Below are 20310 nucleotides of genomic sequence, written 5' to 3'. Positions count from 1 at the left end.
TTGACTCCAGTCTTAATGCTTACTTCCCCATGATGATAAGCAGACATCTCCGCAACAGATCCAGCCAATTGGGCAACTTTCACTTCGCGTTTATCATTCCTCTTGAAACAGGTAAATAAAACTTTTCGTTGGCCTGGTTTAAAGCCTATTTTTAAAAAGAACATCCCTCCTTTAAAAATATTACTCAAGATATAGTTGTAATGTTTCTTTTAATAACAACAATGTTCTATATAGTCAAGAGAAAAAAAGCAAAGATATAGTTTGCTTTTGAAAAATAAATGACTAAAATTGTTACTTAAGATTCTGTAACAAAATGAGTACAAACTAACAAGTTTATATACCATCTCAATCTATTCCAAAAGTGAAGTACCAATTGAAAGACCACCTTCTGGTATTAAAGACCTGCTCAGTGGCACCTAACTCCATTCACAGGAGTTTCCCAACATTCATATACCCAAAACGTCAGTTGTAACTAAAGTACCAGCAAACTATCAACAAGCCTGAAAACTATTATTAAGAGTATTCCAAATCAGAAAAACCCTTATAAAGAAGAGATACATTATGGCAGTTAAGAATGCAGGCTTTAGAATCTCACCAATCTGGATACTCTTTTCAACTCGGCCATTTACCATGTGACTTTTCACAAATTACTAAACCGGTAAGTCTCAGTGTGCTCATCATTGTAATAGAAATAATCACCTTCCTAATAGGGTGATCATAAGGATTACATTAGATAATGAAAGCAAAGCACTCTGCTTCCTTATCACTCTTCTTGCTCTAGGCCAATGAGCACACTAATAAACTTTTCAGTATATGCTAGCTATCATCATCATCATTGTGGGCCCAGAGCATGGTAGAAACAAGAGGATGATAAAATATGGCCACTTTCCTTGAGAATTTTATAATCTAATTTGAGGAGGCAAAATTAACACAAGTAAAATAAGAGGCACATAATGATTGGCACAGAAGTCTAGGCATCTGAGACCAATTTAGATTGCAATTGTTAGGGAAGATTTCACAGAAGAGATGTAACTTAAAGCCAGAATTAGATGGATGGGTAGAACCATCTGTAATTAGCTGAAAAACCAAAGAACACAAAGATCAACTAACTTGTTAAAGGTTATAAAATGAAAATTAAGTTATAGATAGAAGACCAAAATATGCTCTATTGGATAGCAGTTTCTAAATTATTTTCATCAAGTTAAATAAATTAAATTATTAGGTTTGGGTATTGAGGTATAAAGGTGTTTTTAAAATTTAATCTCTGATAAACATTTTAGAACTTACCAAAATTAATTTTCCTTAAAAAACTCAAAAAGGGTTTAAAAGATTCAAATTAAGAAATACAAAAGATTTCAGTCCTATCAAAACATCTCAAAAGCAGCATCAGAATTTTAAAATTTATTATAAGGATGGCTTAAAGTACATGAAATTAAATCATACTCAATAACATTCAAACATGAGAAAGATTTTTAAAGAAAAGCTACTTACCATCAACAAGAGATGGTATAGATCTTTCATTGTCTGAGTTTGAGAAGAGAATCAATTCCTTGTTGATGAAATCATTGTAAGTCAAATGCTTTGTTGCTGTACCATACAAAAATTGCTAAGAAAAAAGTTATATAGCAATACTGTCATTATTACTGCATGAATTTTAGTCTCCTTCTCTTTCTTCCCCCAGATCACCATTCTTTATGACTAACCTCTGGTAAGCCATGTAACCTACGCTGTCTCCGATCTTCCATAAAATTTGTTAACCATTCTTTTCTGTCATCAATCTTCTTCTTACTGAATGCCTGAAAGATTCCAGGTAGCAATTTCATACATTAAAAATAAAATGAATTTTATTATAAAATTAAAATTTATAAAGGCAAATAACTATTAATTTCTGGGAAATTAAGGTTTTTCCCAATGTACTTTTATTAAAAATACACTTGAACAAAGGTCTTTCATTAAAGAACTACAAAAGCAGGGCATAATCGAAGGGGTTGGGGGAGACACTAAGATTAACTAGTTTGGGCATTAGAATTCAAGAGACATCACAGAAAACCAAGACCAGGAAAAAATGTATGGCAGGTAAGGGGATGGATATTAGGAAAAGTTTTTGAAATTTAATTTTATTACCAAGGTAATGGCAGCATCATCTTCAGGACCAGCATATCTAAATAAGATGCGGTGCCTTTCCATATCAGCAAAGTATTCCTTTGCTTCTTTAGCTGTACTGGTACCCAATCCTGCACAATTTAAAAAATAAAAGTAAAAATAAGCCTCCCAGAGAAAGATAAATACTAGATGATCTCACCTATATGTAGAATCTAAAAAAGTCAAACTCACAAAGAGAGAGCAGAACAGTGGTTGCCAGGGGCTGGCGGGTAGGGGAAATGGGTCTGTCAAAGGGTACAAACTTTCAGTTATAAGATGAATAAGTTCTGGGCATCTAATGTACTGCATGGTGCCTACAGTTAATAATACTATACTACATACTTGAAAATTGCTAACAGAGTAGATTTTAAATGCTGTCTCCACAGAAAAAAAAGGTAACTATGTGAGGTGACAGATGTGTTAATTAATTTGATTATGGTCATCATTTCACAATGTATATGTATATCAAATCCTCATGTTGTACACCTCAAATACATACATTTTATTTGTCAATTATACTTCAATACAGCTGAAAAAAATTTTTTTAAGTGAATCATGAACATCAATGGCTGTTTAAAGTCATTAGGTAAAAAGCTGATGGACCAGTACCAACTGATCAATTTTAACAGACAAAGAAAAAACCAGATATTACATGCCTCCTGACATAAGTACACAATGCCAGCTATTAAACGTTTTTGCCACATAAATCTAATCCAAATCTGTTTGAGCCTCCAATTTAACTACCTGTTAACAGAAAATAAGAGAAACATGCTACATATTTAATGAAACTACAGCTATAATCAGCAAAGCCAGAATGTAGGAAATTATAAAGGACAAACAATCAACTTTTTGAATAAAATGCAAGGAAAAAATATGAAAAGGGTAACAATGTATTAAGATTTAAGAGACTCATCAACCAAATGCAATGTGCGGACCTCGTTTGGATCCTGACTCAAAAAAACACCCCACTATAAAAATAAACACTTTTAATACAGTCAGGAGAATTATAACACTGACTGAATATTTAAGGTTATTAAAGAAAGGTATTATAACAGTATTATTGACATTTTAAAAAAATTATTTTAGCAATATATAATGTCTGGAAGTTATTTCAAACTAATGGTGTGACAATGAGAAGAGTTTAGACAAAGCAAGATTGGCCATGAAATGGTGATTGTTTAAGTAGGTAGGAAGCCCATTATACTACTTTACTTTTATAAAATTTTCCATGACAATTCTTTAAATATCAGAAATAGCTGTTTTGAAGTCTAAAAGTGACAAACTTTCAAAATATTTTATAATACTTTCATAAAAATAAATTTATGTCAGCAGTAACTTCACAAAATTTAAGTATTTTAAAATACAAACCTTTGTAGTATTTTATTTTCCAGGCTTTCTGGTTTTCTATATGCTTCTTCCACTCATCAAATTCAGGAATACTGTAGAAGGAAAGTTCCTGCTTATTTTTGCTAGCCTAAGTTAATAAAAAAATAAATAAAAATTAGGTTTTTTTGCTATCCTTTAAGACAAAAGTATAAAAACATATTAAGGTAAATAGTACCTTTACAATAGGAGTAATGAACTCTTCAAGAAAACCATGCTTCAAAAGTGATGGCCAATTGTGATGGATGAAATTAATAAGCAGACCTTTTATGTGAGAACCATCTTGATCCTAAATAAATGTTAGTAAAGAATGATATAATAACTTTATGAAATATAATTACTTATATAACCAAATTTTAAAATGTTGAATGCAGCAAAGAGGCAAAATTCCACTCAAATTGTACAACTGCATTTTACAAAAGAGTAGGTATTATTCTTTAGATGATCATAGTAAAGACTTTTTCATTAAAATTCAAATAAAGAACATGGCTAGTGATAGACTGGATCATCCTGTCACTACAAAATATACTAACATTATATCTGTTTTATGGTTTACCCAGATTTCACCAAGAGAATGATTTACAGATAGAAATACATAAAACATGGTTATAATGCCATTTCACTGGGTAATGGAAGAAGAAATCCATGAAGTACAGGTATTAACAAGTCTTCTCTCGACATAAAAACTGCTAAATTTCCGCTTAAAACTAAATTGCAGCCTTTTCAGTTGATTTTCTCTACAAATGCTTTTCAAGTATACAAGAGACTAGCAGTTGGATGCATATGAAATTCTTCCTTTTCAATTTTCAAGTTCTTTCCTAATTACTGCTATTTTACTATTCAAGTCCTCCTAGTTTTTGGGCATCCCGAATTGTGCCGTCATATACAAATATTAACCATTATCCTATTGATTAATCTTTCTCACTTGTAAATTTCATCATTTCCTTCCTACTTATAGGTAAGCTTCAACCCCATAATACAACAGTGTGTTCTCCTCTTCTCATATTTATTGCACTTAAAAACATTTTTAAAATAACTAACCAAAAAGATGGTCACCCAGTAAATTAGACCATGTAAAAATGTGCTTCACACAAGCAGTGCCATTAAACACTGTTTTTTTCCCCTTTGATGTACAATCATTTGTATTATCTTAGAGCAAGTCTCATGAACCAAATATCAAAAGGACACTCTAAAAAAGATGAGTTTGAAATTTCTGGCAACTTTTAAACCAACCTGATCAGTCATAATCATAATCTTTCCATAGCGTAAAGTTTTCAGGGATTCTGCATCATCATAACTTTTCTTGTATTGTAGACCAACTATTTTAATAATATTGTTTATTTCTGCATTTTCCATGATCTGTATAAAAAGGAAAAAAATTTAAAGTATTTTAAAGTGCTGCAATATGCAAAAAGTGAGTCAGAATTTACATTAAAAAAATTCAACAATTTTAGTCAAGTATTAAAATGCAATATACATGTGACAGATATATACCTGTTTATGAGAAGCTTCCCGTACATTAAGAATTTTTCCCCTGAGTGGAAAGACTCCATATCTATCTCGCCCAATCACACCTAATCCAGACACAGCCAGCGATTTGGCAGAGTCTCCCTCCGTCAGTATCAGTGTACACTCCAGGGAATGTTTGCCACCTAAGAGAAATTAAAAATGATACATACTCCAAATTCCTCAATTTTACCAATGAGAAAAATGAAGCCAGAAAAATAATCACAATGATGATAGTGAAAGACTGTTAGAGTCATCATACATTGTGCTCAATACAGTTTAATTATGAAGTATATTTTATTGAATTCCTATCCCCTGAAAATTAGTAGTATGTGGTGCATGTGGCAATTTTAATGAAATAAAATTATACTCTGAACGTAAAATCCTATAGCCTCTCTATGTGAAAAATGAACATTTTCTATAACTGGAAAAATAAAAAATTAAATCAAAATCTTAAAAAAGAAATCTGAATCTTACCGGCATCATTAGCATCATCCAGTTTGGGAATACCTTTGATTTTACTGTACTTTACTGACGAACACTTCTTGTTCAGCTGAGTCTGAGCCTTAAATTTCACCCAGTTCAGGATACTTTCTACAATGCCACAGTTAGAGGCCTAAAAATCAAAGAATAATGATGTACAAACAAGCCACAAATTCATACACTTAGCTAAAATTAATGTAATACTTGTGCAGTATTAATGGAATCTTGTGCAGTTTTAAGGCAAAACAATAATGGTGATGATAATAACAATAACATATGCTGGTAAATTTTACTCTAACTATAGTAAAACTAACTCAGGCAGCTATACACGATGTTCCATTTACTGAAATACAAACACATGAAAAAAGGGTAACTTTCCCACATATGAAAAAAATTTTACTATAATAAACTCCATGAGAAACATATATAGCTTTTGTCACAAATTAATTTTATTAAAAACAACACAGTAACAGCTGATCCCCCCATGAATTTATTAGCTTGGAAATTCCAGATACTGACGTTTCTGCTATCTCTCAATACAAAAATGTGACTCTGGAATTCGCTATGACAAAAATATTTAACATGAAGGGAACATTAGGATAAACTCAAGAACTTAAGACTAATCCTATTCTTTAAAAAGTTTGTAATGAGGATTTCAACATTATATATTGTGTGTCACTCTGCAGTGAATCTACATCTGACAAGATGCTGACGCAAAAAGAAAAAAAGTGAAGCATCTCCAAGTTGCAGTTATTTATTTTTCATCATTCTAGGTAGTTTTTTGGGGTTTTTTTTTTTGAGGAAGATTAGCCCCGAGCTAACCACTGCCAATCCTCCTCTTTTTGCTGTTCAAAGTACTATTTCTATAGGCCTTAAGCCAGAACCTAAAAAACAACTTTTGTTTTTGTTTGTGAGAACCTACCTTTGAAATTCCAATACTAGAATTTGATAAATATGTTTATCACAATTACACGATACTCCTCCACCAAATTATAACCTTCCAAAGAGGAGGGGCTGTGATTTATTAATCTTTACATTCCCAGTGCAAACATATTTAAAGGTACTCTAATATGCTTATTTAATATATATTTACTGATGGTATTACTGAACAAGGGAACTGAGGCAAATCTTGCTTTTATACAACAGATTATGAGAAGCTACTAGCAGCCGCACGGCTCAGTTATAAATCTAAGATTTATTATTTATTGTACTCTCACCTTGTTTCAGGAAGATTAAGGTGGCCTAAATAATATGTGCAAAGTAATATAAAAATTTAAAATATGTAGAATAGGGTAGATTTTATATCATACATATGTTACCGCAATTTCAAAAAAAACTATATAGCGGCAAAAATCAGCAGATGAGGTTGACATGAGTAGAAAAGATACAATCAGGAGTTCTATAAGGGCCTGTACATTTGTTGGAAGGAAATCTGGCTTTATAACGCCCAATGCAAAACACAATTAGTAACATGATTCCCTACCTTAATTCTTGGCAAAATAATCAATTGTTTTATGAAACAAAGTCCATCCTTTGAGGTTTTCAGAATTAAGTATATTACCCTGTAGTATGAGTATGCTTATACCCTTATATAAGTTAATATAAGAGAGAAAATAATCACAAATAGAATAAATCCAGAAAAGTACTTATCAATTCAATAAAAACACACTGAAAAATAACAAATTTTACCCACCGCTTTAAAAAATTTTTCTGACAGTTGGCATTTGGACCCAAAACTTTTGGGCTGCAGAGTCATGTTTTCCTTAGTCTGAGAATCAAAAGTTGGATTTTCAATAAGGCAGTTAATAAAAACCCATATATGGTTTTTCACCTGTTGAAAACATAGCAAAAGAAGGTCAATATCAGAACTGATATTACTTAATAATTCAACAGAATATATAAAGCATCACTTACTTGAAAAGGTTTCACGGATACACCAGCCTTGTTCTTTTTCTTAACTACTTCAATCAGTTTACTGACAACTTGATCTACTACATAATCCACATGTCGTCCACCCTACAGAGGAAAAAAAAACATAGAATCCAAAATCTTCTATAGTTAAGGCAGCAAAATACTTTCATATTCTTTTTTTTTTCTAGAACGAGCATTTCATCTTCACAACAACTTTGTGAAATCAGTATTATTAACCCTATTTTCCAGAGGAGTAATATGAGTCTCAGAATGGCAGAGTTGGCATTTAAAAAATAATGTCTTTTTGGCTGTAGAGCCAATAAGCCAACTCCATATAACTCCATACAAAGTAGAAACAATGGAATAAAAAAGATAGGGAAGTGAAAATGAATATTGATATGGTGGTGGTAATGACACTCACAGAATTTAAAGTTAGGGACTGTGGCAGCCATTGCCAGTTGTCCATCCAATATCCATTCTCCCCTTTTACTTTATTGATAAATCCAAAATTAACTTATTTTTAACTGGCAACATGTCCAATTAAAAAGCTTCACCAATTTAGACTCCCTTGCAACCAGAGGTAGCCACTTGAGCCAGTTCTAGCCAGAGATGTTAGCAGAGGTCTCCTGGATGGGGCCTCCAAGAAAACTACTGCATTCCTGACAAAAAGGGAGAGATTTAGTTGGCATATGCGTTTGCCCAAGCCCATTCTCTCTTCCTAGAACTTGGAGATGAGGCAAAGAGGTGCAGCAGGCATCTTAAAGGCATGAGAATGAAAGCCACATGTTAAGGGTGGCAGAAAAGAAAGCCAAAATGAGCATAGGTCCCTGATGACATTGTGGAGTCACAAACCAGACTAAGACTGCCTACCCCCAGTCCCATTATAAGATGAAAAATAAAACCTTCACGTTTACACCACTGTATATTAGGTTTCTGTTACATAAAACAAAATGCAATCATAACTGATGTAGGATTTCTGTTGACTAGAGAAAGTGATGCCAGGTTATAAAAAACATTGAACATTAAAAAAAATAATAAGTTAAAACTTGAACAAGAGTGAGAAAGTGACAAATCACTCCTTTAGATTATTCTAGGATACATGTTATATTGTCTAATACTTCATTAAGATTAATGGATAAATGCTTTTAGATATGAAGAACTTCATTTGATTTTGAAATCCAAAAGCCTATAAAAGAGGGTTCAAACTCCTTAAAATGACAGCTAACACGTTCTACAATCTGAACCCCAAACAGACTTATATCCTATTCTTCTTTACTTTACACTTTAAACTCAGAACACAGAATATGGAATTTGTTATCATTCTAGATTTCATAAAATACAACTGTGGGGCCTAGTGGTTAAGTTTGGTGCACTCCGCTTCAGCAGCCTGGGTTCACTGGTTCACATCCTAGGCACAGACCTACACCACTTGTCAGCCATGCTGTGGTGAGTCATACAAAATAGAGGAAGACTGGCACAGATGTTAGCTCAGGGCGAATCTTCCTCAAACAAAAAGAGGAAGACTGGCAAAAGATGTTAGCTCAGGGCCAATCTTGCTCACCAAAAAAATAATAAAATAAATACAAATATATTCAACTATAAACACTAATCATATAAACTTATTTCTCAATTGATTATTTAAATAAATTGTAAGACAGCTATTTCATAGAAAATAAGCTTTCAGTTTTATAAGTCAATTTTGATTTCACAAAAGCAAGATTTGGGTTTTTTTTGTTGTTACTGTTGTTTATTTGGTTGTTTTTAATGAAGCATTGTTCCACCACTGCCTTGGAAACAAAGAATTAGCATACTTACTTTTGTTGTTGCAATACTATTTACAAAGCTGATTTGCTGGAATCCTTTTTCACTCAATGTGAGACAAACATCCCATCTTTCATTTGCAAGTTCATGAATAACTTTCAGGGCCACTCCAGTTTCATCCAATTTATCTTTCACATAAAGATCTACATAACTGCGAAATCCATTTACCTATTAATTTGAAAAACAAAAACAATAAATAATTAACCTTATATTGGCAGCTCAACTAGGTGAATGCCATCATGTACTTTCATACTGATACCAGCTCAGTACAAGGTTGATATAAGGGAAGTCATATTGTAGACAAGAAACCATATTGCAAGCTGGATATGCACCCTCCAAGAGATGTACATGCTGTGTAGATTTTATGGCCACTCCCAGCTGTGATAAGTCAATAACTTTGTTCTTTTGAGTTCCTTAGGATTGTGCTGATCCCCAGGCAGAGACTCTATGCTGACAGCCACCATCAATGACAAAAGAAAGATCTGGATATAGGGCGTTGCTCCAGTCTCTCATGCATATCCAGTAAAAGAGAAGATTATCAGGAACAGCTCTTACTCTGCAGATATAAACCTTCGTGATTTCCCCTATTCTACTCCTTGATCCTTGCCTTTTAAAAAGGAATTCATTTCCATATGTATTGATAAAGAAAGGTTATGAAAGGACAGCTGCACAGGTAAATTATTAGAAAATCTTTCAAAAGTTTAAGTTTTTAAAATGACAAAGTGACTTCCAGTTTGAGTTCAGACATGTGGAAGGCTGGAAAAAAAACCAGAAGCTTCTGCCCTTACAAGAAAACAACTGTTCAGACAATAAACTGATTTTTCATGAACACTCAAAAAATTGAGATCATAGGACAGCTGGCCATCCTAAGTCTGAAGAGAGACAGGTACCTGTAGGAAGACATAGAATCTAAGCATTTTGCTTAACTGGAGTAGAAGCTGCCTAATGTCATATAAGCCAGTAGGAACACTAAGCCAGAAGTGTTGACAAATTGCTATTGGACAAGTGTGGACTAGTGTAAGTGTGTGAAGCACCTGAGGGCTGTCATCATAAAGGGTTCCTACTCTTTTGCAGGCTTTTCCTCCAGGAATCCCAGCAGGTTCTCACAGGGAAGATCAGAGAGGATTTAGAAGAAGTTCCCCCCATGGCGCTGGCTGGAGGAGGAAAACAGCAGCCACTGGGAATTCCACCCAGACCCATCTCCCTTACCAAAAACAAAGCTTAATTTGCAGGGGTAAGGATACTGCTGGAGAGCACTGGTAAAATTTTACTGTAGCTGGAACAAAGTAATTCTGCCCAGCCCCACCTGATCCCACCCCCATCTCATTTTTAAGTTATAAAGAAAAATAAAAGGCTTATTCTACAGGACAGGGATCCTCAAGGATACCGAATAAGAACTCTGATGCAGCTAGGGGGAAGAGAATAGAGGGTGGAGGAAAAATCTCCACCTCTAGAGGAGGGGTAGAAATCCTTGTGAAGATCAAACTCCTGAGACACAAGGCCCACTGTGCACTCAAAAGTCTGAGACCCAATCAGACAGGAGAGTCTCTCACAACCTACCCCCATGCTAACAGGCCTCCAATAACAACAGTGGGTTTCAGCTGGAAGAGCTGCAGGAGACAGACCCTCCTTGTGCGACAGCTCAAAGGGAAGGCTCAAACCAAAGAGGGAAGAAAAACAAGGAAGAATTTGGAGTCTCTGGTGCCCATACCAACAACAAACCTCAACACCAGTAAAGTACAGCAACAACAAACTGCAAACACAGCCCACTTCCTGTAAAGATCAACATAAATCCTCATACTAAAGCCAATCTACTCCATATTTGCTACCCTATACAACACAGCTTATTTTCAACAAAAACTTACCAGGCATAAAAAAAGGTAAGAAAAAACACTGTCTGAAAAGACAAAGCAATCATCAGAACCAGACTCAGATACATCACAGATGTTTTAATTATCAGATAGGGCATTTAAAATAACTATGATTTATATATTAAAGGCTCTAATGGAAAAGGTAGACAGCACGCAACTTTAGAAGAGAGATGGAAGCTATAAGAAAGAACCAAATGGAAATACTAGAAATCAAAAACAGTAGAAGATATGAAGAACACCTTCTGCAGGCTCATCAGTAGACTTGACACAGTAGAGAAAAAGATCAGTGAACTTGAAAATAGGGGAATAGAAGTAAATAAAGTGAAACACAACGAGAAAACAGAGTGAATAAAGCAGAGAAAAACCTCCAAGATCTTGGGACAATACCAAACAGTATAACATAACACACACTTGGAACACCAAAGGGAAAAGAAAGAGCAGCACAGCAGAAATATTTGAAGAAATAATGGTCAAAAATTTTCCAAAATTACTGACAGACACCAAACAATAGATCCAAGAAGCTCAGAAAACACCAAACAGAATAAATGCAAAAAAACAAAAAACAAAAGAAATACATAAACACCTAAGCATATCATACTCAAACCAAAGCCAAAGAGAAGATCTTCAAGGCAGCCAGAGGAAAAGAAACACTTTATCAGCAGAGGAAGGATATGAACTACAGTAGACATTGCATCAGAAACCACTCAAGCAAGAAGACAGCTGAGTGACATCTTTAAAGTGTTGGGGGAAAAGCCCCAAAACTGCCAATCCATAATTCTATATCCAGTGAAATTCTATACCCTTTGAAAGTGAAGGAAAATACAGATTCTCTCAGATAAACAGAAACTGAAGGAATTTATTGCCAGCAGACCTACAAGAAATGTTAAAGGAAGATCTCCAAGCAGAAAGAATATGATTAAGATCAGAAACTTAGATCAACACCAAGAAATTAAGAGCACTGGAAAGGGAATAAATGAAGGTAAAATGTAACCGTTTATTTTTGATTTCTTTTTTTTTTTTGCTGAGGAAGATTAGCCCAGAGCTAACATCTGTTGTCAATCTTCTTCTTTTTGTGCTTGAGGAAGATGAGCCCTAAGCTAACATCTACACCGACCTTCTTCCACTTTATATGTGGGTCGCCACCACAGCATGGCTGATGAGTGGTGTAGGTCTGCACCCGGGATCTAAATCACAAACCTGCACACCAAACTTAACCACTGTGCCGTAGGGCCAGCCCCTATTGTATTTTTAATTGCTCTAAAAGATAACTGACTTCTTAAGGCATTAATAAGAAGGTCACCAATCGTGGAAAAATTTTTGCCATCCTTTTTTCAACTATTTCTTCTGCCTTATCCTGTTTCTTCTTCTTCTGGTATTTATAGCATATGTAAAAGTGAAATGTATGATGACAATGACACAAGGGATGGGAGGGACAACCTGGGGATTATACTGTCATAAAGTCTTTTCACTACACATGAAGTGATAAATTATTTGAGGGTGGACTCAAACCATTTACAAATGTATATTATAAACCTTAGGGCAACCACTAAAAAAGTCTTAAAAAGAGGTATAATAAGTAAACAGAGGAGATAAAATGGAATCATAAAAAAATGCTTTAAAAAGACAGAGAAGGAAGAATAAGAGAAAAAAAGAAACAAAGAACAAATACAATGAATAGAAAATAGCTAGCAAGTTGGTAAATTTCAATCCAAATATATCAATGGTCACTTTAAATGTGAATCATCTAAACACACTAGTTGAAAGAGATTATGAGATTAGATTTAAAAAGAAAGATCTAACCATAAACTGTCTACAAAATAACAAAGCATTAACTATTTTAGAAGACACTTACAGGCAATTTCTTTCCATTAAACATGACCTTGACCCCTTTGCAAGAACCAGCCAAATCATAAGCTCTTCTGGTCATAAGGGCTACAATATCCTTGTCAAGTTTTTCCATTTTAAATTTGGACAGATCTGGTTGGAATGTTATGCACGTGTAGTCTTCACCATCAAAATGTTTAATTTTGGCTTCAGAAGTCTTCATCATATTATTCATCCATGTCTTTAAAAGAAAAAATATTCAAATATTTCTATAATGCTTCTACATTTTATAATACATAAAGACTCAGCTCATGAAATACATTTGCTTACCACAACTATATCAATTTTCCAGCTTAACAAATCAAATCTTTGAAACTGATAATATTAGAGATGAAAAAATTTTCAATACTATTATAATAATCTCACGTTGAAAATAAGCAAAACGAACTGCACAACTTTATGCACTGTTCGTAAAATATCTTTCAAATTCTTCAACATGATCATGCAGAATTTTACAAAAATAAATAGGTATGATGCTCTTCCTGACAAAATTATTTTAGCTTATGTAAAATTCCAACTATTTTCAAAGGCCTACAGAGTAAAATAAGTTAAAATTTTGAAATATGAATTTGAGGGGCCAGCCCAGTGGCGCAGCAGTTAACTGCGCACATTCTGCTTCAGCGGCCCGGGGTTCACCAGTTCAGATCCCGGGTGCAGACATGGCACTGCTTGGCAAGCCATGCTGTGGTAGGCGTCCCACATATAAAGTAGAGGAAGATGAGCATGGATGTTAGCTCAGGGCCAGTCTTCCTCAGCAAAAACAGGAGGATTGGCAGTAGTTAGCTCAGGGCTAATCTTCCTCAAAAAAAAAAAATCTTAAAAAAAAAAGAAATATGAATTTGAGGAATCAATGAGGAATTTTTCATACATGTTAAGTGGATGCATTTCAACTAGTCTATGAAGTTCAGGACATCTTCACTAACGCTTAACAAGGTTGAAGGAAACAGCTGTTAAAGCATTTTGTTTTAAGGGAATGGGAGAAAGACAGGCTTATTTAAAATCTCCTAGGCATTCTGAAGTCTTTTTACTCTGATGTCTTGCTTAACGCTTAGAAAGAAAAAGTTATATAGGTATCATTGCAATTTACCTAAGGTTCTATTATCTTGGCAAAGCAACAACATACGATTAAAAAAAATAGACATTTCTATCATACCTGCTTAAAACTATGTTTGTATTCTTTGCAAGCAGTCTCTACTGTAAACTTTGTACTGAAAATATTACAAAGTTTTGCACCATAACCATTACGACCACCTGTAAGAACATTAAACATGAAAAGTTTAACGAAAGTGATTTTAAGGTAACTTTGTTAACTTACCTACCATAGGGCAGGGTTTTGCAACACAGTTCCACTTATTTGCATAATCTTAACAATCATCAGTTGAACATTTTAGAGTACAGATTTTTTTATTTAATGAAAAATGCAATTAAGATTTAGCACATATAGTAACATAACTAAAATACACATTTTGTAGATTCATTATCTTCACCACAATTTGAAAAGAATTAAGCTTGATATTTCCTATAATCCAGTAAGTTTATGTGAGTATGAAATGTGAGCTTTCTATCAAAGTCACTTTTCTATTATAAAATCTTAATCCTAGAGCCTCAGTTCTGGAAAAAAACAAAAAAAACTGATCAACCTACTTGGGCAATGTAAGTAAGTAGGAAAACACCTGGTTTTGGTCAAAGTACTTTCAACTGTATTTACAGTCTAGATTTGCAATCTTGACTTTCTTAAAGAAAACAGTTGAAAGTAATTTAATTGCTACCAAAAGACATGGTGCTTATGTAAGAACAAATTCTCATATGCAGGAATCACACATCTTACTTTCACCAGTACTCTAATTCAACACTCACACTGTCAGCCAGGTTAGCGTTCCAGGAGTTCTAGCATAAGTAGATGTACTATCACAGGTAAGCTTTTAAAATGTCTCTGCAGGCTATAATCAAGACAATACTTATACACAACAGTTTTTTATAGATATTAATTCTGAAAAGGATTTTCTCACAACAAAACTACACAGGTTTCCTTTTCTATAATATTTTATATAGGAATAGTAGGAGACTTTATTTTAGGAGAACAATATTCTTCAATAAAAATTCTAATCAGCCATTTAGACTTTACCTGTTACTTTTTTCTCATCATCGTCATAGTTACTGGATGTTAAAAGCTGTCCAAAAATTAATGCAGGAACATAAACTTTCTCTACTTTGTGTTCTACTACCGGAATGCCTTTCCCATTATTCCAAATGCTTATAATGTTAGATTCACTGTAAACAAACAAGCAGAGTTTAGAGCTTAAAATAGTTTAATGATACATTAATTTCCAAAAATTGAAAGTTATCCAGAATAAGCCTGAGTGATTATAAGCAAAACTCCAGCCATTTCCAACTGGAAGACACTCACTCATCTTTCAAGAAAATACTTACTGAGGACACACTTTTCTATCCCCGAGACATAACTCAAATTAGGATCATTAAGACCTGCAAGTAATACTGCAAAATTTCTCAGGAAAAGAAACTCTTCTCAACCTCTCAGAAAATAGTAAAAACGGTGAAGTTTTTACAAGAAGTCAGCTATAGACTTTGTTTTCTTTTCATATACATTAGCCATGATCTTCCTTCTATCACTATACCACCTGTGAGCTACCAGCTCCGCAGAGGCAGCAGCCGTTGCCATTCTCATTTCCTACATGACTGCTGCAGCAGTACAGATGGAAAAGGACAAACAGTCTGAAATGTATTCCATTCTCAGTCTAAATGTTAAGAGGCTGTTAGTATTGTTACAGTCATTGTCATAAACTAATTTTAATGGTTTCTTGGGTTTTTTTTAAAAATTAGCCCTGAGCTAACATCTGCTGCCAATCCTCCTCTTTTTTCTGAGGAAGACTGGCCCTGAGCTAATATCCGCGCCCATCTTCCTCTACTTTATATGTGGGACGCCTATCACAGCATGGCTTGCCAAGCGGTGCCATGTCTGCACCCGGGATCCGAACCGGCAAACCCCAGGCCGCCCAAGTGGAACGTGTGCACTTCGCCACTGCACCACCGGGCCGGCCCCTAATGGTTTTTTAATATGCAGATATTACCTATGTTAGGTCTCTTAGGTTTTTCTATCATAAAACCATCCATTTCAGCCCTGAATGTTACGGAGTATACGCTCCTACATCTAATAGCAACTTGACATAGGCAGCAGTCCTGATGGAAAATTTTGCCCACCCTACTGTTTTGAGTAATATATACTATGATGCCTTTACCCATTGAAGAATCAATTTGCAAAGAAACACAGATTCATAACCAACACTGAGAATTGGCTTAAAAAGCTACTATTTGCCAACCTGATTCACAATTATTCTTAGACACACTGTTTCATTCAGACATACATACCTTAATCTCTTAAGAGTTATTAGAAGCAGTTACTAGAACTTAAAAAACTATTATAAAAGCCAAAATGAAAATCAAAGACCCGGGGGGAAATTAATTAGTTAAAACAAAAAACTAAAAAGAGAGAAACTAGCAAATAACTTTTGATACATTTTTTTTCCCCAAATCAGCAACCAACTTTTCTTGCCCTCACTCTCTAATATAGGTTCAACTCTCCGAATCTCCTAGGCTCAAATTTTGCTATCACTTTTTATTCATATCTACTGATCATTCTTTAGAGTCATCAGTCATCAAGACTTATTAGTTTGTCCTATCTATTTATTTCATATCAGTATCAGTCCTTCCTTCATTCCAAATGCCAGTATATGAGCCTAGATAGACTAATATGTCTTTAAATACTGATTACTGCAACAGTATCCTTGCTAGCCACTCCCCTTAAATATATCCTGCATGATGATGAGAGACTTACTACAGCTTTCCTAACACTATTTCTTGCTCCAGAACACAGTAGTTCCACATTTTCTATAAAATCAAGCTTAAAAGTGCTCTACTACATGTTTAAGGCCCATTATCCATATTCCTACTTATAGTCAAATTTAATTGCCACTATTCTGCAACATGCATCCTATTTTCCCTTCAGGTCAGTTTCATTACTTGTCCATGTTTATTTCCAATTCTTGGTCTTTCCCTTGCCTACGATGTCTTTTTCCTCTCTTTGTCCAGCCAAATTTTACTCTAACTTCAAGGGCCAGTTTATGACTTGAGTTCTCCATTGCCTTTTACCCAGACTATAATGATGTTTTCCAACCCTCCTTATATTCAGACTAGCAAAAAAATCTAAATTATTTACTGGGGACCTCAGAAGATAATTAGGTTAGCTAACTTGTGGGCAAACACTCTCTACAGAATAAACAGCTGAATATTTAAGTATGCAACAGTTTCAAATTGCCTATTGTACTTTCACTTGTGTGTCTTATCTCTAGAGGTAAAAACAGTGGGCCTTAGAAACAGAGGCCACTACTTTTTTAGACTTCCAAAGAGTTCCCAGCTTAGGCTTAAAACCTATAATTTATTAAGTACATATTTTCTAAAGAAACTTCATGGAGCTTAAAACTAATAGAAAAGAATTCTGAAGGAAATAAAGAAAGGCAATGAATGGAAAATTACAGATCTTAAACACCTCAGAATGGCACAAAAGTCAATATACTCACGAGAAAACCTTTAAAAGTTTTTTCATTCTTTTTAGCATATATAGTACTATAATTAAGATAGGCATTTTATAAATTCATTATCTTCATCACAGTTTCAAAAAACAATAAGGCTTGATATCTCCTACATTCAGTAAACCTATATGAGTATGAAATTTGAACTTTCTATCAAAGTCACCTCTCTACTACAAAATTTCAATCTATATCACTTCCCAGATCTGGTATTTATTTCTGTAATCTCTAAACAATGATTCAGAATCCTATAACTATTTTTTGCTTCATTGATAATCTTCACAGAAACATTAGGAAAAAGAATACTGTATTTGAATAAGCTATAAATAAAGTTTCAAAATAATTAAAGCTAAAAAGAAACCTGGAAAACAATCTAAATACCCAATATTCATCAACTGGAAAGAGGTTACATAAATTATGATATATTGACATAATAAAATTCTTAGGAATGGTTAAAAAGAATTAAGTAGATCTATATAAATCAATAAGAAAGACTGTCCATAATATGTCAAATAAAAATAGAAAGATATAAAATAGTATATATATTATAATCTCTAATTAAATAGTACATATATTATATATATTTTAGTATGTGTGTATTAGTTTTTGAAAGCTACAATTTTAAGAGTTTCAACCCTGAATCAGCAAGAATACTTAAGCCAGAGAAATAGTGAGAACCCTGGTCAATGTGCTTGCCACGTTTGTTTGTTTTTAACCAGACAGATGACAGCATAAGTTGTTTCAATGCTAACCATAACATTATATTATTTAATGAGTTTTGAGCTCCCCTGTAAGAAGTTGCTTCAAATTCTCTTTCTAAAAATCTGTCCAAATTCTGCATGGCATCCCTTGCTAATCTATTCCTATGCCTTTTACAAACATGGCTGTTTACTTAAATTTTATCCCCACATCACAGAGTACACTTGAAAAAGAAAGAATAAGAGCTAAGCTATGCTGTATATCCTCTACACCTTAACCCATTAACAATCAAAACTTAACCTCCCCTTTAAACAAAGAGTGTACACATATACACAAAGAAAAATAAAAATCTGCTATACAAAAATGTTAAAAAGAATGAAACTGGAAGGATATCAAAAATGGACAGGAGAGAAAACTGGGTCAATGGAATAAACAACATAACAGCACTTTTTCCCATTTGAATTCTGCTTCTAAAACGGCTTCTTAAATTAGAAATCTAACTTACACAACAATTACATATCTGAAATAAAATTCATTTAAAAAAACAACATTAATTTTGTAATATATGTACTAAAGAAAAAATAAAGAATGACTTTATGGGAGGAAATTCACAAAAGATAAAATGCTACGGTTAAAATTCAGAAATAAAATACAAATAAATAATAAAATATAAGGATCAGCGACATCTCCCAAAATGCTTATCCACTGTCAATTTTAAATATACATTATACATATTTCAATAAAAGCAAGAGAAAGATTCAATTGTCTCTCATCAATGATCTGTAAACAAAAAAAGTAAAATAGGGAAACAGGTTAAAAATATACTACCCTCACCCTTTCCTCCTTGTAGTAGATGACTGTGAATTTTTGCTTTATATTGAAATAAAAGAACTTTCTAGCTGAAGTAGTTAAAATAACATAGAGATAAATAAGAAAAAAGCAACTGATATGAGCATCACTAACAACCAAATAAACTGAGTTGTAGTTCTATGTCACTCTTATGCCCATACAAAAAGGTTTGTTGATTTTTGAAAAGAAAGTCAGAAAGCAATAAAGGCACTAGTTACATAGACTTTTCGTCCAGAATCTGTAATAAACTTAAAGGTAAAGCAGATCACTGAGAGCCATTATTTGGTCTATAGTGTTGTTTTATAGCTCACTTCTTAATCATTTTGTTATGATGGGATTCTATGTAAGCTGTTTTTTAAGTCCATGTTGTTGGATTAACGTGACCAAAACAATAAGGATAAAAGAATCAAACAATTGTAATCATGTTCATCAAAAATGGGGGCTGGCCTCGTGGCCAAGTGGTTAAGTTCACGCACTCTGCTACAGCAGCCCAGGGTCTCGCCAGTTCAGATCCTGGGCATGGACACGGCACCACTCGTCAGGCCACGTTGAGGTGGTGTCCCACATGCCACAACTAGAAGGACCCACAACTAAAATATACAACTATGTACCAGGGGGCTTTGGGGAGAAAAAGGAAAAATAAAATCTTAAAAAAAAAAAAGTATTTAAGGAAAGCCCCTTCTTCCTTAATTTTCGATCAGAATCTTTCAATTCTGAATTTTAAAGATACCAAACATTCAACACCTATTACTCCTCACTAGCTCTCCTAAAACATAATAAATGATATTGTTTTAACTGAAAATTTACTCAATAGGGAGGAAAAGGAATCTTGACAGCTAAAACTTCCTTAAAACTATCTTAAATTTCTGCATAAGAGGTAACTTAGATGGCCAACAGGCATACGAAAAGATGCTCAACATCATCAGCCATGAGGGAAATGCAAATCAAAACTACAATGAGGTATCATCTCACTCTGGTAAGAACGGCTATAATTTACAAGACAGGAAACAACAAGTGTTGGAGAGGATGTGGAGAGAAGGGAACCCTGCACGCTGCTGGTGGGAGTGCAAACTGGTGCAGCCACTAAGGAAAGAAGTATGGACTACCCTCAGAAAATTAAGAATAGATCTACCATATGATCCAGCCATCCCCGTGCT

At 34.0% G+C, this 20310-nt stretch overlaps 1 protein-coding gene across 3 annotated transcripts in view; it reads right to left on the bottom strand.

Annotated features, from left to right (window-relative positions):
- TOP2B (DNA topoisomerase II beta) overlaps positions 1-20310 on the bottom strand; it is a 61624-nt gene that overhangs the window by 27020 nt on the left and 14294 nt on the right. For all 3 annotated transcript variants that reach the window (XM_046641543.1, XM_046641554.1, XM_046641562.1), the window contains exons 5-19: positions 15127-15272; positions 14155-14252; positions 12970-13182; positions 9241-9414; positions 7429-7530; positions 7208-7345; positions 5509-5647; positions 5020-5177; positions 4759-4884; positions 3704-3814; positions 3511-3616; positions 2125-2234; positions 1704-1796; positions 1492-1606; positions 24-145 (exon numbers count right to left, since the gene is read on the bottom strand). In XM_046641543.1, the coding sequence (XP_046497499.1) occupies positions 24-145; positions 1492-1606; positions 1704-1796; positions 2125-2234; positions 3511-3616; positions 3704-3814; positions 4759-4884; positions 5020-5177; positions 5509-5647; positions 7208-7345; positions 7429-7530; positions 9241-9414; positions 12970-13182; positions 14155-14252; positions 15127-15272 (1951 nt within the window). The remainder of the gene's footprint in view (positions 1-23; positions 146-1491; positions 1607-1703; positions 1797-2124; positions 2235-3510; positions 3617-3703; positions 3815-4758; positions 4885-5019; positions 5178-5508; positions 5648-7207; positions 7346-7428; positions 7531-9240; positions 9415-12969; positions 13183-14154; positions 14253-15126; positions 15273-20310) is intronic.

This window comes from Equus quagga, chromosome 1 (assembly GCF_021613505.1).
Source record: "Equus quagga isolate Etosha38 chromosome 1, UCLA_HA_Equagga_1.0, whole genome shotgun sequence".
Lineage (NCBI taxonomy): Eukaryota > Metazoa > Chordata > Mammalia > Perissodactyla > Equidae > Equus > Equus quagga.
This window is presented reverse-complemented; position numbering and strand designations above follow the sequence as displayed.